At 45.6% G+C, this 20,581-nt stretch overlaps 1 protein-coding gene across 11 annotated transcripts in view; it reads right to left on the bottom strand.

Annotated features, from left to right (window-relative positions):
- SRGAP2 (SLIT-ROBO Rho GTPase activating protein 2) overlaps positions 1-20,581 on the bottom strand; it is a 253,962-nt gene that overhangs the window by 55,748 nt on the left and 177,633 nt on the right. For 10 of the 11 annotated variants that reach the window (XM_055581776.1, XM_055581777.1, XM_055581771.1 and 7 more), the window contains 5 exons: positions 15,671-15,886; positions 14,985-15,113; positions 7,578-7,802; positions 3,647-3,748; positions 2,450-2,647 (listed from right to left, as the gene is read on the bottom strand). In XM_055581776.1, coding sequence (XP_055437751.1) covers positions 2,450-2,647; positions 3,647-3,748; positions 7,578-7,802; positions 14,985-15,113; positions 15,671-15,886 — 870 coding nt within the window. The remainder of the gene's footprint in view (positions 1-2,449; positions 2,648-3,646; positions 3,749-7,577; positions 7,803-14,984; positions 15,114-15,670; positions 15,887-20,581) is intronic. The other variant, XM_055581767.1, reaches the window with a different exon arrangement.

Genomic DNA, 20,581 nt, shown 5'->3' with positions numbered 1-20,581 from the left:
GGTCAATTCTAAATACAAATGTAGCGTCCCTTAAAGCTCAGAAGTAATTTCTGAAGTCTTCAATACAGATTTTTATGTTCAAAATTCTCATTTAATCAAAAAATGGAAATCTTCTGCAATGTAACAAGATTGGGTCATGTAAGTAATGTTATATCTAAGCAGTCCAGACAGAACAGTCAGAGAATCCTATTATTTAAAGCCTCTCGAATATTTAACAACCTCCAGAGATAAAGAAGCTTGGGGAGGTACACAGCCCTCGCTACAGACAAGAAGTTTCTCCCAAGTCTGTCCCAGATTTTTCATGCCTTTACTCTTTTGCACATGCTGCTCTGGTCTCAAAGAATTCTTTTCTCTTCTCGATTCTCTGCCTTATCAGCACAAAGTCACTTTCTGTGTGATGTTTCCCCAACTCCATTCATCATGGTTGCCATTCATACATGTGTGCAAGTATGCCCTTAATATTTTTTACATTTATTTTTTAAATTATCAAAATTAATCTATTGTAATTCTTTAGAAATATATGCAGTAAAAAAGAAGTTCTCCCTTCATAGGCCTAATTCCACCATTCTCTTCATTTGATATTCTTAGCATTCCCAGCTTATATAGCACAGTGTCAGAGTAGATCCTTAATAAATGATCAATGAATAATTTAATAATTTTCAGTGAATAAATTATAGTGATGATAGGGATAATAAATTTTGAGCATTTTTGAGTACTTACTACAAATAGGCAATATGCTATATATTTTACAAAAATGAATGAATGAGCCAAAATATCATTCTATTCTTTCTTTGTATTGATTTTAGCATTTTACTCATAAATATATTTAAAGCATGTTATAATTAAATGGCTTTCACTTAAATTAATCATTTAAGTGAAAACAGCAGATTATAAAACAATATGCACAGCAGTATGCCATTTTTATAATACAATTATAAATATATGTTCATATCCATGTGCATGCATAGAAAAAAGCTTGAAAGAGAATATATTCTAACACTATTATCTGTAGATATTTGGGATTATGGATATTTTTAGTTTCTTCTTTCTTACTTCTAAAGTTTATATAATAAGCATGTTTTATTTTGTATAACAAGAAAAAAAAGTTATTTAAAAAAACAATACTGTTAAATCACACCCTTTCAACAGTCTTCTCTAGGACTTAAAAAAACTTTTGAAGAACTCTTAGTTTAACTACTTGAAAAAACAGATTTCTTCTTTAAAAAAGATAGCAAATCAATAGTGTTCCTAATGGAGAAAGGGCAGTGTTCAAAGAAGAATTAAACAAATGGTTCCAGTTGCAGGAGAAATTCAATTTGCTACTTGCAGACTATGCTTCTTGACTGAGAAACAAGTTAATTCTGCTCATTCAGAATCAGTATGCATATTCACTGGCTATATTTCCTTTCACATCTGCAAACTTAATTTCTTCTTTCTTAGTTGTCAGAAGATTAGGAAATAAATTTTAGCTCAGGCAATAAATCCTACTTGGCAAGCTTGAAATAACTCAATTATTAAAAAGTAGCACCAAAGACTAACCAGCAACCTTCCAAAGGACTGTTAACACTACTTAAAAAAAATGGGTCCATCTGTCTAAAAGAGGACTGGGAGATGCATGAATAACAAAATATAAATATAATGTTTTAGAATTCTCTGCAAACCAACAATGTTGTATATTACCTGTTCCTTTGAGTTTTAGCCATTATTATGAAAAATAATTTTGTATTGCCACAAATTATAAAGTTATCACATCAACTAGAAGAGATAACAGATTTTAACCATAAGGTAACCCTTGGACTGCAAGGAGATCCAACCAGTCCATTCTGAAGGAGATCAGCCCTGGGATTTCTTTGGAAGGAATGATGCTAAAGCTGAAACTCCAGTACTTTGGCCACGTCATGCGAAGACTTGACTCATTGGAAAAGACTCTGATGCTGGGAGGGATTGGGGGCAAGAAGAGAAGGGGACAACAGAGGATGAGATGGCTGGATGGCATCACTGACTCGATGGACGTGAGTCTCAGTGAACTCTGGGAGTTGGTGATGGACAGGGAGGCCTGGCGTGCTGCGATTCATGGGGTCGCAAAGAGTCGGACACGACTGAGTGACTGATCTGATCTGATCTGATGGTGGTCAAAATATCTCAGTGTGGTTCTCAAGAACCAGGAGATGCAGCCCCCTTGGATGACCCCTAAGGATGAGAAGGAAAGTTGTGAACAAAGTCTACTGGCTGGTTAAAAACGTCTTTAAGAAGAAAATATTCTTGGTAGACACACAACTTGTAAATATCTGTGCCTTGAAGTGTATGGATGGTCTCCGAACATGCCCAGATCCCAGTGAAGATATTCAACAACTGCCCTGAAGATGCCTGACAAGGACCCTGGGATCTGAATGGCTCGTGTGTGCTGCAGAGCCTGAAACTGGTCTGTAACGGCCACTGAGCCCCTCACCGTGAAGTAGAACTGCTCTGTCTCCTGCTGGTTGGCTCTCCTCTTGGCGATGCTGGGTTTGCTCATGAAGGTTTCTGAGACCGTGGACTTGACGGATTCCATAGAGTTGCTGTACTGGAAGCAATCAGACACATCGAAATCCTCGACAGTCACAATGTCCTGGATGGTCTGCAGAGTGGCCTCCATTGTCTTCTTTACCTGTCATGATAAGGGCCAACATAATGCATGAGGGGTGGGCTGCAAAACGGTAGGTGATGGAGAAGCTTGGAGAAGTGAGCTGAGGCAGGAGGTGTTAGCGGGCTTGCAGCGCCGCTTCCCATTGAACAGTGCTAAGCGAGTTATAAACATCACAGGGACCCTCTTCTCTTCAGTAAGGACCTAAAACCCACTACCTCCCTCACACTACCTGCTTGGCCTGGCTATTTAATGTTTATTTTTTAAATTTAACATTAGCTCTTGGCTATACTGGACATGCTAAGGGAGAGAGAAGGAAACAAATCCAAACTAACCCCATCATATAAAAAGCAGGTTAAAAATGCGTGATGGGCCTAGTCCCACAGTGCCCCAGGTTCTGTTTCCTGACTTTCCACAAATAATGAACTTGTCTCCCCATTTGTAAACCAAGTGACCCATCCCCAGGCTTTCCTGATCTTACAGGGGAAAGTAAGACTTAGCTGAGATTCCAGGTAAGAAGTCACAAGAGCTCAAAAGAATAAGGAGCTGATAATCAATTGCACTGCCCTTTTGAACTAGTTGTTGAAAGCAAATACGCTGGGCCCAGAAGAAAGTCGCCCTTTTCTAAGAGGACGGAGATGTTTGAAGTGTCAAAGTCAAAGGCCTCTGTTTGTTTGAAAATGCTGGAAAAAGCCAGGCAGGAGGGGGTGGTTTCAGAGACACAATATTGTTCACACAGCTGCCAAGTGCCATTTTGATTAAATGTGTAAAGGCGGGGAAAAAAGCATTTTGCAGAAGGCTCAAAATAGAGCTCAACCTTTGGCAATGCAAGAGCCACTTCCTGGAGTTCAAGGGCAGGATGTAGCAGAAGGGGAAAATCCAAGCCTACATTTGGCTAGGAAATGTTTGCGGCAGCCCGGACATTCCCTGCATGCTCCTTCCACCTGCTCCCGTATGGGGAACAGCAAGAGGTTCGACAGGGAAACTCAGGGTGGCTGTGAATCTCCTGAACAGGAAACTCACCTCTTCATTCTCGATCTTCAGGGTGGATAAGCGAGACTGCAGTTGTTGGCATCTCTGTACCAGCTCACTCTGGACGGGCTGCTGGGCACAGAGCTGGGATGCCTGCCAGAAGAAAGCAACACCAAGTCAGGGAGAGGACACAGATCTTTTGTCAGAGGCCCGTTACTGTTAATAAAACGACTCATAGTCAAGCTGCAAAGCTCACAATTTCTACGTGAAAACAAAATCAAAAGCCAAAGTATGTAGACCTCTGCTAGGACCAAATAGCACAAGAAAAGAAGGAGGAATGGAACCTGTTTGAAAAGTTCTCTCTCTCTCTCTTTGGAGCCCACCTCCAGCCTGGTGCTTGGCAGGCGCAGGTCTATAAAGGGCTGGCGGCTCCCAGGAAGCCAGAGTCGGGGCAGAGAAGAGGGCTTCAGGCAGCGCTGGCTCCAAGCGCACAAGCTTTGGCACAGGGAGGGTTTCCTGCTAGAGGTCCAAGTGGCCACCTCTCTGGCCCCACCTTCGTTCCCTGCCGGGCACCAGAGTGAGAGCCGGAGAGAAGTGGGTCAGGAGGCTAACGTGCTGCTGCTGGAAGCCAGCGTGTGTTTATAAATCTGGGCCACACATGAGAGCTCTGACTCAATGAGAGAAAGTGTGAGGCCAGGAGCAAGTCCACGGGCGCTGCTAGAGGGCCCCAGAGGGCATGGAATCCTGTGGAACTTGGCATTTTCAAGAAGCCATCATTTCACTTCAGGTCGTCACCAGATCTCTGTGGGAGAAAAGTCTGTCTTTCCCCCAAGGACTGCTGTCAATAAGCTTCACCCCGAGTGAGGGGATGGCTGAGCCACTGTCTCCTGGTGAGCCCATGGTGATGGTGTGGGCCTGAGGTCACCCACCATCCCCAGGATGACAGATGAGGAACAGAAGGCTGGCAGACTGCGAGGCAGGACCACGTGCAGGCGGTTTCTGTCACCTTGCCTCCATGTGTCCTTCAGCCTCTCGTCTGAGGAGAGACATCTGGATAGAACCAGCCTCCTCCTTCCCCAGCAACGAGCGGGCACATTCCCAAGCCCACAGACCATTCTCTTGCTTGGAAAGACAAAACCTCTCTTCAGATGGAGGGGGCTGGGACCTGACCTTTTCCTCCATTGGCTTTTAAGCTCTCAACTGACTTGACCTCCTCCCCCAGCTGAGAGGCTGGCCTGAGCCAGCTCTCAGATCTGAAGAGAGCTGACTTCATCCTGGCTCTTGGATAAGCAGACACAATGGAGAAAGCTCGGTGGCCAGGATGGGACGGTGCCAATAGTGAAACTCTCTGGCTGCCTGATGTCACCGGTCAGGCATCCAGAGCCCCACGAGCCTCTGGGGGCACCAAGGGTAGAGCCAAGTGCCTCCTCCTAGTACATCGGAGAGCGCTTGGCGTCAGTCCATGTGCCGAGTGCCCCAGAATGCCAATCAGTGTAGGGCCTTGGCCAATTTCAGGGCTTCCGGTCCGAATGCCACCCGAACTTTGGCCCTAGTTCAAGGACTTCCAGGCAGCTCCCTCTCCTCGCCTCCACAGTCTACACATAGCCCTCACTGACTGGGGATAGATGGCTGCAGGGACCAAGACAGACTGGCCTCTCATCGCTTTTTCTTCTCCACTCACATGAAGGCGAGGCTGGAACGCAAAACCTTTGCATGATCTAGGATTCGCCCTGGCCCCTGCCTGGCTCAGCCACCGATCAGCTAGCATCACACAAAGGGAGGGCCTAGGCAGAAAACTGAACTATCGATTTTTAAAGTAACTTCAATCTAGCAGGCGGGAATCATGGAGGGAAAACCATCTCCACGCTTGTTTCTTTAAGAAGCAGCAGGGCTGCTGATGCATGCTTTGGCAGTGATCCTCTACCGGGGTGCAAGGTAATGCATTCCAGCTGTGCTCCGGAGTATGGGAATGAGGCTCTGACAGGGCGAGGAGGGAGCCTGAGCACCCAGCGTCTGGAATCCCCCTTTATGGAGACAAGCTGCTGGGCTTAGCAGGCAACGCAGTCCACACCAGAAAATAGTATTAATATCACTCCACTCAGCTGGTCCCCAAGTTCCACTGCTTCTTGGGAAGGAATCTCCGTGGCAGCTGGAGAAGGGGTTTGGAAGGCAAGTCTGACCAGAAGACAGAGCAGGTGAGGAATGGGGCTTCCTGGGGCTCGGTGACACCCCACCCCCGTATTCTAGCTGCACATGCTGCCATCTCCCTTCCCCATCTGTTCAACGCTGACATTTCCTGAGCCACAGCAATGGAGACAAAATGGAAACGGTTTGGTTTTCCCAAGAAGGAGAGGAGGGAAGAAATCATCCCCACACTTCTGTTCTTAGCACAGACACGTCCCGCTCTCCATGGTGGCCTACTGATGAGAGCAGATCCGCTGCTGGCGCTGCCACCGCTCTCATTCTGGAGCAGCGTTTGCGAGCATCTGCGTGTTCATCCTAACGGAAGCACTGCTCCCTTGTTGAGAGGACACGGCCGTTTTTCTGTCACCCAGCATTCCTTCTTCCTTCTTCTGGTAACTTCGGCCTGACTGTCCTCTGAGGGGGAAATTTTCACTCACAACTCAGGCTCTGTGCTTTGGACGGGACTTTCCCAGACTTGAGGATGCAGGGTATGGCCTCAGCTGACTGCAGATACCAACCACAGTGATTGGCTCAGGGGTAAGCACATCACCCAATCAGAGCCATGGAGACCAAGGGAGACTCGTGAGGGCTTCCGGGAGGGAAGAAGATACTCTGTCTGTTATTCTGGCGGCACCACACAGCTTGTGGTCTGCGGGATCTTAGTTCCGCTGAGCCGGGATCACACCTGGGCATGCAGCAGGGAAACCATGGCGTTCTAACCACTGAACCACCAGGAATTCCCAAGGAAACAGATGTTCTTTCTGTTGGATTTCAATCTACAGGGGGATAAGGCTGCAAATATAGGCTCCTTGCCCCCACAGGATAAAAGCCTATTTGAGAACAGAGCCAAAACACAGGATGTGAAGCAGAAAGAGAAAAACTGAGTCTTCTGATATAATTCCTAGTCCTCAGTTCACCCATGAAGATCTGTATTGAGCTTTTCTATTATGTAAGCTTATATATCCTCCTTCTGATTTAATCCAAAGGTCAAATGGTGGCTCCTAAGCCAGGAACAAGATTCACTTTGATCTATATGAACCACCACCAGAAGTGGAACCTCAACATTCAGAGGTTCTGAAACCAAAGAGCTTCTCTTTCCTCTCACTTCAGGTTATTTAGGCCCTTCTTGTTTTAGCCATCAGAGGTAAAAAGTCAGAAACAAGACCCCTACATTCATGCACTGCTACCTGGACAGCCATTCTTAGGGATGACATCTTAGCTCTTGTCCTTTCTGTAGTATCCATTCTTTTTTGTTCAGTACCTAAGTAAAACTACTCCCTTTATCACAAACTTCTGAACCCATGAGAATAAGCACCTTCAGAACTCTGACAAATGACAGAAGATCACGCCATCAGCTTGCTGAGCTCCCGCCCCATCAGAAACCTTGAGTATCTGGCTCCATCTCAGCCCTCACTTCTTTCAGGCTCAGCAGCTGGAGGGCTCCACCTCCCTTTTCCTTTCATCATATGGAACTGTTAGTAGCTTTTAGAGCACACTGGCTGTTTCTCACCTCCCTGATCCTGCCAGTCCCTCTAGGTGCCCCTCTCTATGCATATTTCTGTCAACTCAGTCAACAATAAGCTCCCTGAGGGCTCTAACCCCCAGTGTCTACGGTCAAGCCTTGTGGACAGCAGGCACCCAGGAGCTGTTTGCTGAATGGGTGGAATGAGTTCCACCCACCACATGAAGCCAGCCCCAAGCCTTGCCCTCCCCAGAATACCATGGCCTGAGTGCAGAAACTCTAGACCCAAGTGAGCTCAAGCCCCCTGGGGGTGCGGGAGTGGGAAGAGGGGCTCACCATGTCCCCCATGTGGGGCTGGAACTCAAACTTCATAGGCGGACAGAAGACGTTGTTGTACATCTCCATGAGGCGCTGCTTGTCACTGGTGGCGTCCAGGTTTTCCACGGCATTCTCGATGGCGTCCAGACCCTCGTGCTTTGACTGTTCCAGGTTCAGCTCAGCAGAGAGGAAGGTGCGCAGTGCGCGGTTCAGGCTGGCGTGGTACCCTAAATCACAGCACTGCTGTGGAGCGGAGAAGGCACGTGAGCAAACCAAGGACAGCTGTGAGGCCTGGCAGAGGGGAGGGCGGCCCCCGGGGCAGGTCTGACCAACGAGATCTGTGCCACCGGAAGAAGGCTGGCCCTCCATGATCTAGGTATATTTCTCCATTCTTGACTCCTAGTTCAATATGTAGGATTCCTTAGAGGACTGTGAGGTAGTCAAAAGGAAGAGGACTCATTGGGACAAAATGAAATTATTTAATCATGCTGTTCAGTAAACATGAAAGAGTTGGGGAGAATTTTCTTCTATTTTCAGGTTCTTCTGGGGATACCATTGTAATAAAATTCAACAATGAAAATGTAGCCTGCCACTCCTTCAGGGTTACTGTGATTTCATTATAACATACCGACCAAGTCAGGCTGTTTCAGCATTCAGGACTTAGAAATCAGAGGTGTTGCAAGAGAATTCTACTGAGAGAAATAAAAATAGGGGAGAGGGGCTGACCCTGTCATTATCAACCCCCGCCCCTAGCAAACTCCCAACATTCTAGGACAGGCCATAGTTGTAGATTAGGATTTCTGCACTAAAGCTCTGGCCCAACAGCATTTCTGAGACCAAAAATTTCTAAATATAAGTGTTACTGGGAAAATTCACATCATTTAAGGGATTCTAATTTTTTGAAATAACGTGAAAAAAAAATGGTATGAAAGATGCAATAGTATTAAAAAAAGCACTGGACAGGAAGTCAAGCAACCTTGGAAAAACTACTCCCCCTCCCTGAACCCATTTCCTCGACTGTGAAATGGAAAGATTTGGCTAGCAGTGGTTTTCAAGCCGTAGCACAGAGCTCTATGGTTCTGGACTCAGGCTGCCCTTAGGAGAGGGCAGCCCAGCTAGTAGGACTTAGAGCCTCCTATCCCCATTTCAACCAAACCAGCTCTGCCCTTTTTTCTATTCAATATATTAGGATTCTATGTAAAGTCTGATTTGAAGAAAGAATTCTTCTGTTAAAGAGTAAGACTGAAAATATCAGTACTTGAACTAAGCATAATCCCTGAGGCCCTCTTCAGCAATGGCAGTCTGTAACTCTATTCCTCATTCCTCCCAAAGGACCCAGAGATCCAAATTCCTCAGTCACCCATTATCCCCTCTGTTGCTCAAACAGTTTTGAGATCCAGAACTTGAGATGAAATATCAGAGAAGAATCCATGGATAGAGTGAGACCATCTGCCTGATTGCCATTTCATTCCATAAGCAGGCATCAAATTAACTCTTCCCCCAGTTTTCCCCCCTCTTCATGATCACACTGGGAACAGCCACTGCTGGGGAAGAAAAAGCACGTGATGCGCCTCTTCCTCGCAGCATTTAACAAGAAGCTCCACGACAGAGTGCTTGTCAGGCTGGGCTCTGGATTCAGTGCCAGCGGGCCCTGGCAGGTGCCTGGCTGTGCGGAAGAACAGCAGTTACAGCTTAACTAGAGGCAGAGGATGGAAAGACATTAAATTCAGTGGGGAGGGAAGCTAGACAAAAGCGACTGATTGGGAGGCTGCACACACAGGGGCCCTTTCTCCTCTGGGAGATGCTGCTGGTCTAGCCAAGCCTCCCTTGAACCTGTAAACCTTCCTGACTAGTTCTGCGTAGACTCCTGCTGATGAATTTCATGCCTGTAAGTCTGATGAACAGGAGTAACAATGCCCACAGGGCTGAGCAAGTGCGTGGTGGAGGTGGGGGGACCTTTTCAGTGCAGAAGAGAATTAGGGGAGGCAGGCTTCATAACCTTTACATATTTTTGGTAACTCCCCTCTCCTCTCCATTCTCACTACCTGTATCCTAATTCATACTCTTATCATCTTACAGTGCTGTCTGCTTCACTGTTCTAAAATACAGCTTTTGTTATACCTACTTCCCTGCTGAAGAACCTATAATAGCTCTCATTTTTTTTCCTAAAGTAACATCCACCTTCCTCAGTAGGGAAATTTAAAAATGCCTCCATTTATTAAGTGTGCTTACTATATGCCAGTGTGCTGAGTGCTTTCTGTATATTTTGCATTTTAATCTGCATAGTAACTCCAGTAAGGTGGGTATTATTTTAACTTTCTAGAGGAGAAAGCTGAGGCTCAGTGAAATTAAGCAAAGTTAATGGTCAGAGCAAAGTGTAATTTGTTTTCTGTCTCACCATCTAACATCATCTGCCTCTATTTTCTTCTTCAGACTCTTCTGTTCTAATCCAATGCCATACTCATTGTTTGGGGTCGAGTATTAGAAAACCACAGGCCTCAAATCAGCTGTATGACTGTTAGCAAGCTACTTAACCTCTCTGAGCCCCAGAGGGGTAGCATCCGCCTTGGAGGTTGTGGTGAAGCTAATACATGTTTACTTATATCTGGCACCATGCAGACCAAATGAACACTGATCACCTGTATCTCCAGATCAACTGACTTTCAGCTCCAGGCATTCTCTCTTCCTGAAATGGTTCTCACTCCTCTCACCTGCTGGAACTGGACCCAGTCTTCAAGATCCAAATCAAATTCTCAGCCTCCAGGAAGCCAGCCATCCCTACAACCCTGGCACATACCGACCCTCCCCTCAGAATGACATCCATTTGCAGCCCTTGGGTGACACAGGACACACTCCCTCATTCTGTAACTTGCCATTTCACATCAGCCTCCAAAGAGGGCTTGGCCAGCGTCTTACTCTTTCTTTGCATCCCTTACTATTAGGCCTTGCTCATAGCAGGCATTTAATAAGTACAGTTGATTGATTGATGCCAGGAGTACAGATTCTAGCCTCTGAGGAAACAATCCACTCAGGCTGAATACTGATCTTAGTCAAGTGGGCAGTTGTGGCCACTGAAGCCTTTTGTTTTGCTCACTCTGGATGGCCTACAGAAGACACAGAGCTTTCTCGGGGCCAGTCCAGTCTTTATTATAATAACTGCTCTGCAGCTTCTCCGTGCCAGTGCGTGGGGGTCTGACTCATGGAGTGCCCTCTGTCTCGTCCATGCCTTCAGCCAACCAGGGAGATTCAGAATAGGTTTTCCAGAGCCTTGGCTACCCACATATCTGAAAGGGCAAGAGCCAGAAACTGAGGCATCAGAAAAGAAGCAATTTCTCGCAAGGCTAGGTAAACAAGATTTGAATATTTCATCCCCGTCCCCTGTAGAATCCCAGTGAGCAGAGGCAGCACATTATTTTGCTCACAATGGGGACAAAGTATGTTTTCTATGGCTTCTGATGAGTTCTATGGCCATGCTGGGCTCCCCTGGCCATTTCTGGGTTATATAAATGTTTGATGAAAACTCTCTCAGGGGAAATCAAATTTTTATAAGAATTTAATGATAGCCCTTCCAGATGTGTGATGACTTGAACTGACGGTTCATTAACCCTTCACCAGCTGACAGTCTCACCCAGAGACCTAGAGAAGGCCTAGAAAAGTAATACCCACTTCAAGCTCTCATAGAAGCGAGAAATAATTGCCCTTAATAAAATGTCCCATTGAGAAAGCTGGGTTCCCTCCTGTCCGACTTGGGTGCATATGGTGTCACAGATTCTCTGCCCACACACAGCACTCACCACACTCCATGAGGACAATGCCTGGTTCTTCATTCGTCCATCTGCCTCTGGGGGAGAAAAGTACATTCCAAGGAGCCTGCGGTTCTTAGACTATCTCAAGTCACTTCAGAATGTCTTTTTTGGCCTGAAGTCAAGGTTTTCCTGGTGTGTATCAGATGCTTCAAGTGGATTCCTACAATCTGAGATTAAATCTTATACTATACAATGAAAAGAAGTGAAGGGCTAGTCCTTGAATGGACTGGCATCCACAAAAATCACTTCTTTCACTTATCCTCGATGCCTGAGCCCACAATGAGCTTTGACATTGCCAAGAAGGAGGCAGAATGGTGTCCATAACACAGATGGCAATGGACTGGCACAAGATTCATCCCATGTCTCAAAGCAAGTTCTGGATACTGTCAAGATCTCAAAGCCAAGGGATAACCGGGCTCCCCACTTACTTCTGCTCTAACTGTTGGTTCCTGGCCATAGTATCTTTTTGGCCATTTTTATGGCAACAGATGAGCAAGAAAAAGCAGGAAACTACTGATACATATAATAACATGAATGGAGCTCAAAAACATCATGCTAGGCAATTGAAGCCAGATTTTTTAAAAAGTATATACTATATAAAAAGCCCACCTTTGTGAAGTTCTGAAACAGGCAAAACTAATTCATAGTCAAAGAAATCAGAACAGTGGTTGCCTCGGGGTGGAGGACTGACTGGGAAGAGAAAAGAGGAACTTTCTGAGGTGATGGAAACATTTTACATCTTGATAGAGACACAGGTTATAAGGGTATAAGATTCATTACAATTCTTGCAATTTAACACAAGTTCAATCATTGTATGCAAATTAGATCTCAAAACAGTATTGAAAGGCATAAAAAGGAAAAAAATCTTGGCTTAGGAAATCATCTTCTTCCTCCTTCTTCTGTTCTTTCAATGAACAGATTATGTACTCAGCTACTTAGTAAGCCCTGTACTTATTAAGGTAAAGAAGAAACTTGGTTCCTGCCCTCAGGGACTTTACAGAGACTAAAAGACCTTCCTCTGTTCTTTCTGCAGTGGTTCTCAAACTCTTTTTGGCCTCCAACTTACAGTAAGAAATACATCTTATATTATCACACACACACACTCACACATACCTCTAACATAATAGTTTTACCAAATAAAACTTAACCTTACTAATGTAATGCACCCTGATGTTTTCTTTCCCATTCTACTCTATCCTAGTCTAGTTTGTTCATTAAAATAAAATAAGCCAAACCTTCATGACTCCTCTAATGGATCATGACCTCGGTTTGAAAACCACAGTCCTACTTCCTGTGCTTAGCTCTGGTGCTGCAATTGGCCAGTTAGATAAAAGATGATCTCTCTGTATGTCTATGAATACCTCTAGGGTAAGAATTATTTTATTCTTTTTGTACCGTGATGCTGCAGGGCATATAGTCTCATCCCAAAGAAATACTTACTGAACATTTGTAGAGCATAATAATGTTATAAAGCTTTCTTTTTCTTTTTTAGAAGACTAATTAATTTCACTCCAGGAAAAACAAAAGCACAAACAAGAAACAAACGAAATAAAGCAAGAGCAGTTTCACACCCATGCGGCCTGGGGCACTGCCAGCCTGGACTCGCTCCTAGTGGCCTAGAGCCATGCCCCGGCTGAATGCTGGTGGCTCTCACTCAGCGTCCTGAGGACCGGCTCCGAACAAGCTTCTTCTTTTAAATGATAATAAGGAGCAAAATAGCCTGCTCCTTGGACTGATTTTAAAACACCGACTCACATCTGAGGGAGGGTCTGCGAACTGTGACTGACTTAGCAGTACCCCTCTCTTCCGCAGAGGTCAGGGTTTTGGTGAAAGGGGAGACAAAGCTACCCTGGGGGCAAAGGAAAGAGAGAAGGAGAGGTGTGGTGGACCGCCCAGGTAAGATTTCTGTTTTTTTTTTTAATCGAATGTGAGATAAACAGCAGAGATGGAACATTAGAAAGAAGTGATTCTCCTCCTCATGCTGAGAACAGGTCTCTTTCCCAACAGTGAGGAGCTGTTCCCGTGAGGAGGAGAAAGGATCCTGTCCAAGGCTCTGACCTCCGTTGAAGGACAGTGTTCAGATCAGCATCAACAAGTAGAGAGAACAAAGCAGGGCCTGAACAGGGATCAGGGCTCCACTTACCCAGTGAACGATGACACTTAGGGCATTAAGAGGCTGATACCTACTGACTCAAAGAGCCCTGGCTGAAGGGAGAGAGAAATCGCTATTTTAGAAACCTCCCCCAAGCAGCTCTGATGTGAGGCCAGATTTAAGTACTCAGTGATTTAGCCCAGTTCTTCAGTTTGCCAGGGGGGTGGACGGGAGACACAGCAGAGTTCCAAACCAGCTCTGTGATAAGCCTCTGGTCAACCAGCTAGTTACACAATGGCCAATCTTAGACCAGAACCACACACAACATGGCGAAATGTGGCAGGTCCATTTGCAGAGAAACCAAGGTAGACAGCCAAGTATGTGAGGTCTGGCCAGAGGCTCACAAAACTCAGTTGCTGCCTGCTGACAGCCAGAGGCACATATCAGACCTCTGCGAGGAAACTGCCAGGCTCCGCCTGAGGCCCTGGAGACTGGGAGGCTGAGGCTAGCTGGATGCTCCAGGCCCCTCACTCTGATACAGGAGGGAGAGGCAGGGGTACTTAAGCAGCTGCAGTCAGGGTTGGCTCAGAACTGGCCCAGACTGGTGTCTGCAGGTGAGAGCCATTGCAAGAGGTAACTATAAGGTGTAAAGAGAAGCAGTGAAGAAGTGAAGTTGCTCAGTCGTGGGCAACTCTATGATCCCATGGACTGCAGCCTACCAGGCTCCTCTGAAGGAGAAGCAGCAGCAGAAACCAAACCAAGGCCGACCCGTAAGGCCAGAGACAAAATCCTTATCCTTGTGTCTGCCCCATGCAATACACATGCACCTAAGATTCTGATCTCTCATCATCTGTGTGTTATGTCAGTGAGTATGAGCCAGAGGTCAGGGGCATCCGGGTGCCTTCCTGACCAGGACTCTGATTTGCAGTTTAACTTTGGGCAGGAACTCTTTCGACCCCCTACCTAGCTTTCCTTATCTACAAATTGGAGATTGTAATATTGACCCAAAAGAGTGACATGACAATCAAATGAGCTAATACTGAGAACCATTAAGAGCTACATAAACTAATAAGTAAGACACGCTAAGCCTTTAGCTCTTGGCACCCAGTTCTATGTCAAGTGGCTGATCTAAGGGAGTATTTCCTGGGACGCACAAGTGCACAGTGGTTTCGAGCCTGGGTTTACTAATCAGACCTAGGTACCAATTTTGCCTCTGTCATTTATTAGCTCACTCTGGGTAAAGTCATCGAAACTCTCTGAATTTAAATATGTAACAATGGAGGTGGTAATGCCTTCCTCCCAGGATTCTAGGGAGGACTGAATGAAAAGAAGTGTAAAGTGCTTCACCTGATACCTGGTACATGGCAAGCCCCAGAGGGGTCATGGCTACCATGTTCATAAGTGTTCTCAAAATGCTCTAAGATGCCCGAGCAACAGAACTGGGGCACTCCTGACCAGATCTTCAAAATCAGGAGAAGGGACCCTTGTGTCCCTCGTCGCCTTGCACCTCTGGCTTTAAGCACTTACATCAATAAGGTCAGACAGGTCGTGGATGTAGTACTTGAAGACAGATGCATTGGTGGCTTCCAAGGCCAGTAAGTACTCATTCCGGGCTTTAATGGCCTTCAGCTTATTCTCCGTATACTTGGCTTGGCGCTGGAAAGAGAACAGAAGTTCATTTTTACTTTTTAATTTTTTTAAGAGGGAAGACTGTTCCCTAAAAGATGAAAAGTACAGTACATTCAAGAGCCACAATTGTGCTGCTGCTCCCTATGCGCGTCTGCCTTAAATTGGGTTCTAATTCTGTGTAATGAGATTCAAGGGCATAATGTAGAACAGCCCAGGAAAGGTTAGTGAGGCTCCTACTTTAGACGTGTGTCCCACTTTGGTTCTGTCTGTGAATTCCGTCCTCCAGCCCCGCACCGCCACCCTGAGGGAGTGTCAGCATACCTGCCGCTGAACGCCGGACTCCTGAAGCCAAACCCTACGTCTACAGTTCCCCTCCCAGGCTTGGGAAAGGCGACTACTGTTTCTCGTTGGTCTGCTACAGATGCCCAGGTTCTTCCAATAACTAGGATTTCTTTCAGGGCAGACTGCAAGGTCACTAGGCGCTGAAGGAACCCAGAACTTCCTCGCTCTGCTCTCCGCAGGGCACACTGGAAATCTCCTTGCAGTCCTGACTTCCACAGTGTTCCTCCCCAGAGCCCACACACCTTCTCCTTCATCTTCTCGATCTTCTTCACCGAGCTCCTCCGGACATGCTTCTCCTCAATGCGGACGTTGGATGTGGAGTCAGGGGAGCGTGGGGCCTGCCGGTCCTCTTGCTTTACAGATTTTCCAATTTGCTTCTCCTCCTGCTTCTCCGCCTCCTTTAGCTTGCTCTGAGCACTGATGCTGTCGGCATTGTACATGTGATATGTCTTCATGACCTGCAAGACACCCCCACCCCCACCCCTAGAGGTCAAGCCAGTGGGGTCAACTCTTTGCTTTACAGGCTAAGAGACTCAGCTGGACCTCTCCTCCATGAGCAATATTCTCATACCCTTAAGGGCAAGATTCATACGTGTGTGGTTCAGCAAGCTTCCCATATTAAAGACCACTCCTAAGCACAGGAAAGCAGTATTTGAACTGAGCCAACGTGTCTTATTGTTTAAATGATTTTATGTCTTCCACCTTAGGATTGTGGAATCCATAGGATTCCATAGGAATCATTTACTCCTATTTATGAACACTCGTGAGCACTTTTACTTTACATGGGTAATTTCCACGACTAGTCATCTCACAAGACCAAGATGGGAAACATCAGCACTCAGACCCTGAGAGCAAAGCTGTCCTGGGCTGGCTGGGACCCTGAAGAGGGCAGCACAGCGCACAGAGCAGCCCACGCTTCGGGGACTTTCAGAAACGAAACGGGGACGCGGAACAGCTCCACACCTGCTTTCTACTGGCCTGTGTCCCAGGGATCTGCCTGGTTCGCTTTATCCAGGTCAAATGCCCTCTCTCACAGCAAGAACAGGGCAGCCACCACTTACTGAGCACTGAGTGTACTTCCCTGACTATGTGCCAAGTGCTACGCATGCATTTTTTCATTCTTGTAGCAATCCTGTGGTCTAGACAACAGCCCCAAGAAGACCGTAAACCTGCAGAAAAATTCAGGGAACAGCCTAAGAAGGAATCCATATCAGGTGAAACTGGAGTTGCCAAAGGAAGGACGCAATATCAAAGGAGAAGATACAACGTTCACATTTTTCATCACAGCAACAGTTTGGAAGTCTAGTCCTTTTTCCTAAAGAGGAGGCTGGGAAGCCTGGGACCTGCCTTCATTTCCTCCCAAACACACCACTTCCAGCCACCAGGTGTCTGTACCTCCCTGCTGGAGCTCTCTGTTTCCACAGAGCGAGCCTCTGCTTCTATCTGGAAATTCAAAACGCTTGATGACAAACCAAGTTCAAGAGTGCTGACATCCTGATGCCACAAGTGGGAGAATCAGAGAGTGTAGGAGCTGGGGTGTATGCGTGTGTGAGAGCAGGGACTGAACAACAGAGGCGGACCAGGCGTAATAATAATAATAATCTCGATCACCTGGTCAATGCTGTGTGTCAGAGGTCTGATGGATGTCACCTCATGTAACGTTCACAACAAGTCTACGAAGGACATGCTATTATTTCCACTTTTAAAGATGAGGAAACTGAGGCTCAAAGAGATTAACTCTCACATCCAAGGTCACACAGCTAGTAAATAAATCAGAATCAGGATTTAAACCCAGGTTTGTCAGGCCACAAATTTCATGTCCTTAGTCACTGAGCATCAGTGTCTCCCTTCTGTATGGGTCACGCTGGATTAGTTGGGAAGAAAGGCTAAACTGAGTCAAGAGAGGCTTAAAAAGAGAATCTGGTTTCCTTATCAATGTTGAGTTAGAGCTGTAGTCTCAAATGGGGGCTAACTTGGCCCCCAGGGCAACAATTCCCAGAGAGGTTTTTCATTGTCACAGTATTACCTGGCCCCAAATGTCCATGATTCCAAAGCTGAGAAATCCTGGGTTAGAGGAATTTTGTGGGTATGTATACTCCTCCCTTTGCTGGAGGTGGAGGAAGGAGGACAGAATATTGGCATACTGACAAAATCAAAGTGCTTCAGACATTAAATGATGTCTCACTTTTGATGGAGATTGTTTAAAATCAGCTCCACCTTATTCTGAACCTGACATTTCCCTTAAGTATAAGATCTACTCTGTATATTCTCTACATAGGGGAAGCAATATTTAGCTTCTGACAGCATTAAAAACCTTCCTAAGTAATTTGTCTTCCAGGTTTCCAGATTGACTAAGAAGCAAGAAATAGGCATCTGCTATCCTAGCTGAAGAAGGGTAGATAGGAGGCTCCTTTTTCTCTTTTCATCTGAATGTGACTAAGGGATTCAAAAGTTTGAGTGAACCGTTATGAAAGTGAATTGATTTTAAGAAAGTGACTTTTTATTCCATGAAGATGTGTAATAAATAAAGAGGAAATTCTGTTAATGAACATGAAGGACCAAAACAAAGGGAGGCTGAAAGGAACAGTGCCAACAGGACAACAAATGAAATAATAAGAATTAACAACGCATATTACTCCTTTCCCCTAGAGAGCTTAAAGAACTCACTTTACAAGACGAAAACACTACCTCATCTAAGAAACTATAAATTCCGAAGAGTAAGTACCACTTCTTCTTTTGTGTTTTTCTTTCTTCTCCACAGTTAAGAAATATGTTATGTACACAGTGGTAGATTTACAATCAATGTCGCTGCCCAAATGACTGAATCTCTCCTCTGTGCAAATACAGGAGAAGTATAACTAGGGCCCTTCAACTCAAGGGGAAACTAAGGATAAAACTTGAATAATTGATTGTAAAAAAACCCAAAACTGTTGGAGAAATAGGGAACTCAAGATAGGAGTTGGAGAAATATATACAGTGAAGCAAATACAAACTAGGGGGAAAATTCTGAAGTCTAAATTCTCAGTTCTACAAAGGAATTCACTTTACTTTGAAAAACGAAATATTGAATTCATGTCTTTAATTCTGCTCCCTCCCCAAGCCACACCAAAATAACAGAAAAGAGTTTTTATGTTATCTTTTAGTTATAAACTGAGAAAAAGAATGAAAGCAGAAGATGAAAAGTGGAGCGGCAAGAAGCAACCAGACTGAAATCACAGAATCCCTCAGAGGAATCAATGGAAGTGGGATGAAGGTGGGGCTAAGAACAAAAAGTACTGAGCGCCTGAGAACAATCAGACTTCCAGACCTCTCCTGCCCCTCTGCTGGGAAGACTAGAGGTTTATTTTCTTAGGGAGGGTCTATGTCTGGGGACAGCTGGCCCAGCTGAGGATAGGGCTACTGAAACTAAAACAGGAAAATTCTATACTGAATGTTGAGATGGCCAGGCCTCTTCACAGCTCAGACCCTAGATATAGGTAGGAGATCAGAAAAGCCTTATATGGGGAACTGCTCACCTGATACAAAAGACCTACAAATACTGACATCAGGGCTTTCCCAAGGACACAGTCCAATCAGGTCACCCTTCAGTAAAGACCACAGTTGACACAGAACTTTCAAGCACCATTTAGTGTCTCACTTTAAAATATGAGCAGGCAACTGAAGATTACCAGACATTTAAGGAAAATATCTAACGTGAAAGACCAAGACCAGAACAAGCAATTTGGGAGAAAACAGAAAGTATACAGAAAGAAGAAAACTTCAAAATTAATCCATCAATAATATCCTTAGAGAGATCATTAAGAAATGAAAAGACAATAATCACGAAACAAGAGCAGGATGCAACAAAAAAGGAACATTTAGAGAACAATAGAAGAGCCCTTGGCAATTAGAATTTAATTCAGACATCTCTCCAAAGAGCCTGACTTCATGCCCTTCTTCTGTGTATACACATGAAAGATTGATCACCTCACCTTTTTACTTTTTTTACTGCTTTACTTTTCTGTCTCTTATGTTAAAATTAATGCCTCGAGTTCAAGGACATCCCTTACATGTCTTTGTATCCCTAGTGCCAAGTGCTGGGGACTATTAACTGACATTGTTTCAAGGAAGCAGGTGCTAAATTCCAGTCTGAAGTGGCTCTGCAGACAGCTGCCGCACCAAATCAAGGGGATATATATTCATGGGTAGTACAGGAGCTTGAAACCTGTGGGGCGACAACAGCTTCAATGTCCCCACACCTCGTCTTTCTTTCTCAATCCTAGGGCTTTGCTGGCTCTTCCTGCTCAGCCAGTCCACGTGCCTTCCATGCCCCCACCTTCACCCCTTCCTGTGGGAGCTGGTTGGGCTTTTCCAGATACAGCCTCAGAGTATAACCGAGGCAGAGAATTCTGGAGTTCTTTGGGAAGCAGTGTGCTCTGACTTCAAAGGCATTCCTGATTCATCAGTCAGAAAATGAAAACCACTGATACCGTGGCCTACAAACCAGCCAGTCCGTTAGGGGGTAAAGAGCACGTGGAGGAGAATGCGCCCTGGGATTGCTCTCTGAGAGCAGCTGTGGCAAGCGGCCTCTGGCACAGAGTGCCAAGTCAGGAAAATCAAAGGCCCTTCAGGCAGAAAAGAGGAAGGTGCAGAAAGGCAGCTGGCCACTGATGGTGAGCATCTGGGCCTGTTGCCCAGAGGCATCTTTATTTGGGAACACCTGGGTCCTGCCCCTTAGATTACCAAGATTCAAAAATATCTAAATTCTCAACCCAAAGGTAATCAGTCTCCCCAAAAGAGGTATTTGTGGGCATTAAGGACAGATACAAGGAAACAGGAGCACTGAATATGCTGGGTTCCTTTACATCCTTGGTTTCGTTCGTCCCATGCTTGCAAATAACTTGGACTGCTTTTCCGAAGATCAAACGAGGGCAAAGTTCCTTACAAAAAGTCCTTCCTGGTTTTCTTCTTAACTCCTCTGAGGGGGAGAGAGACAGGCAGAGAGAACGTGTACAACAAGTATCTCCTGGAGCCAGCATACAAAAGCCCCAAGCTCCTGCTTGAAGCCACTGTCATGTAGGTGACAATCACCCTGGCTTACTCAGGACTTTCCTAGGCTCAGCACTGAAAGTCTCATGTCCTGGGAAAGGCTTCAGTCCCAGGCAAACCGGGAG

This window comes from Bubalus kerabau, chromosome 5 (genome assembly GCF_029407905.1).
Source record: "Bubalus kerabau isolate K-KA32 ecotype Philippines breed swamp buffalo chromosome 5, PCC_UOA_SB_1v2, whole genome shotgun sequence".
In the NCBI taxonomy this organism is placed as follows: Eukaryota; Metazoa; Chordata; class Mammalia; order Artiodactyla; family Bovidae; genus Bubalus; species Bubalus kerabau.
This window is presented reverse-complemented; position numbering and strand designations above follow the sequence as displayed.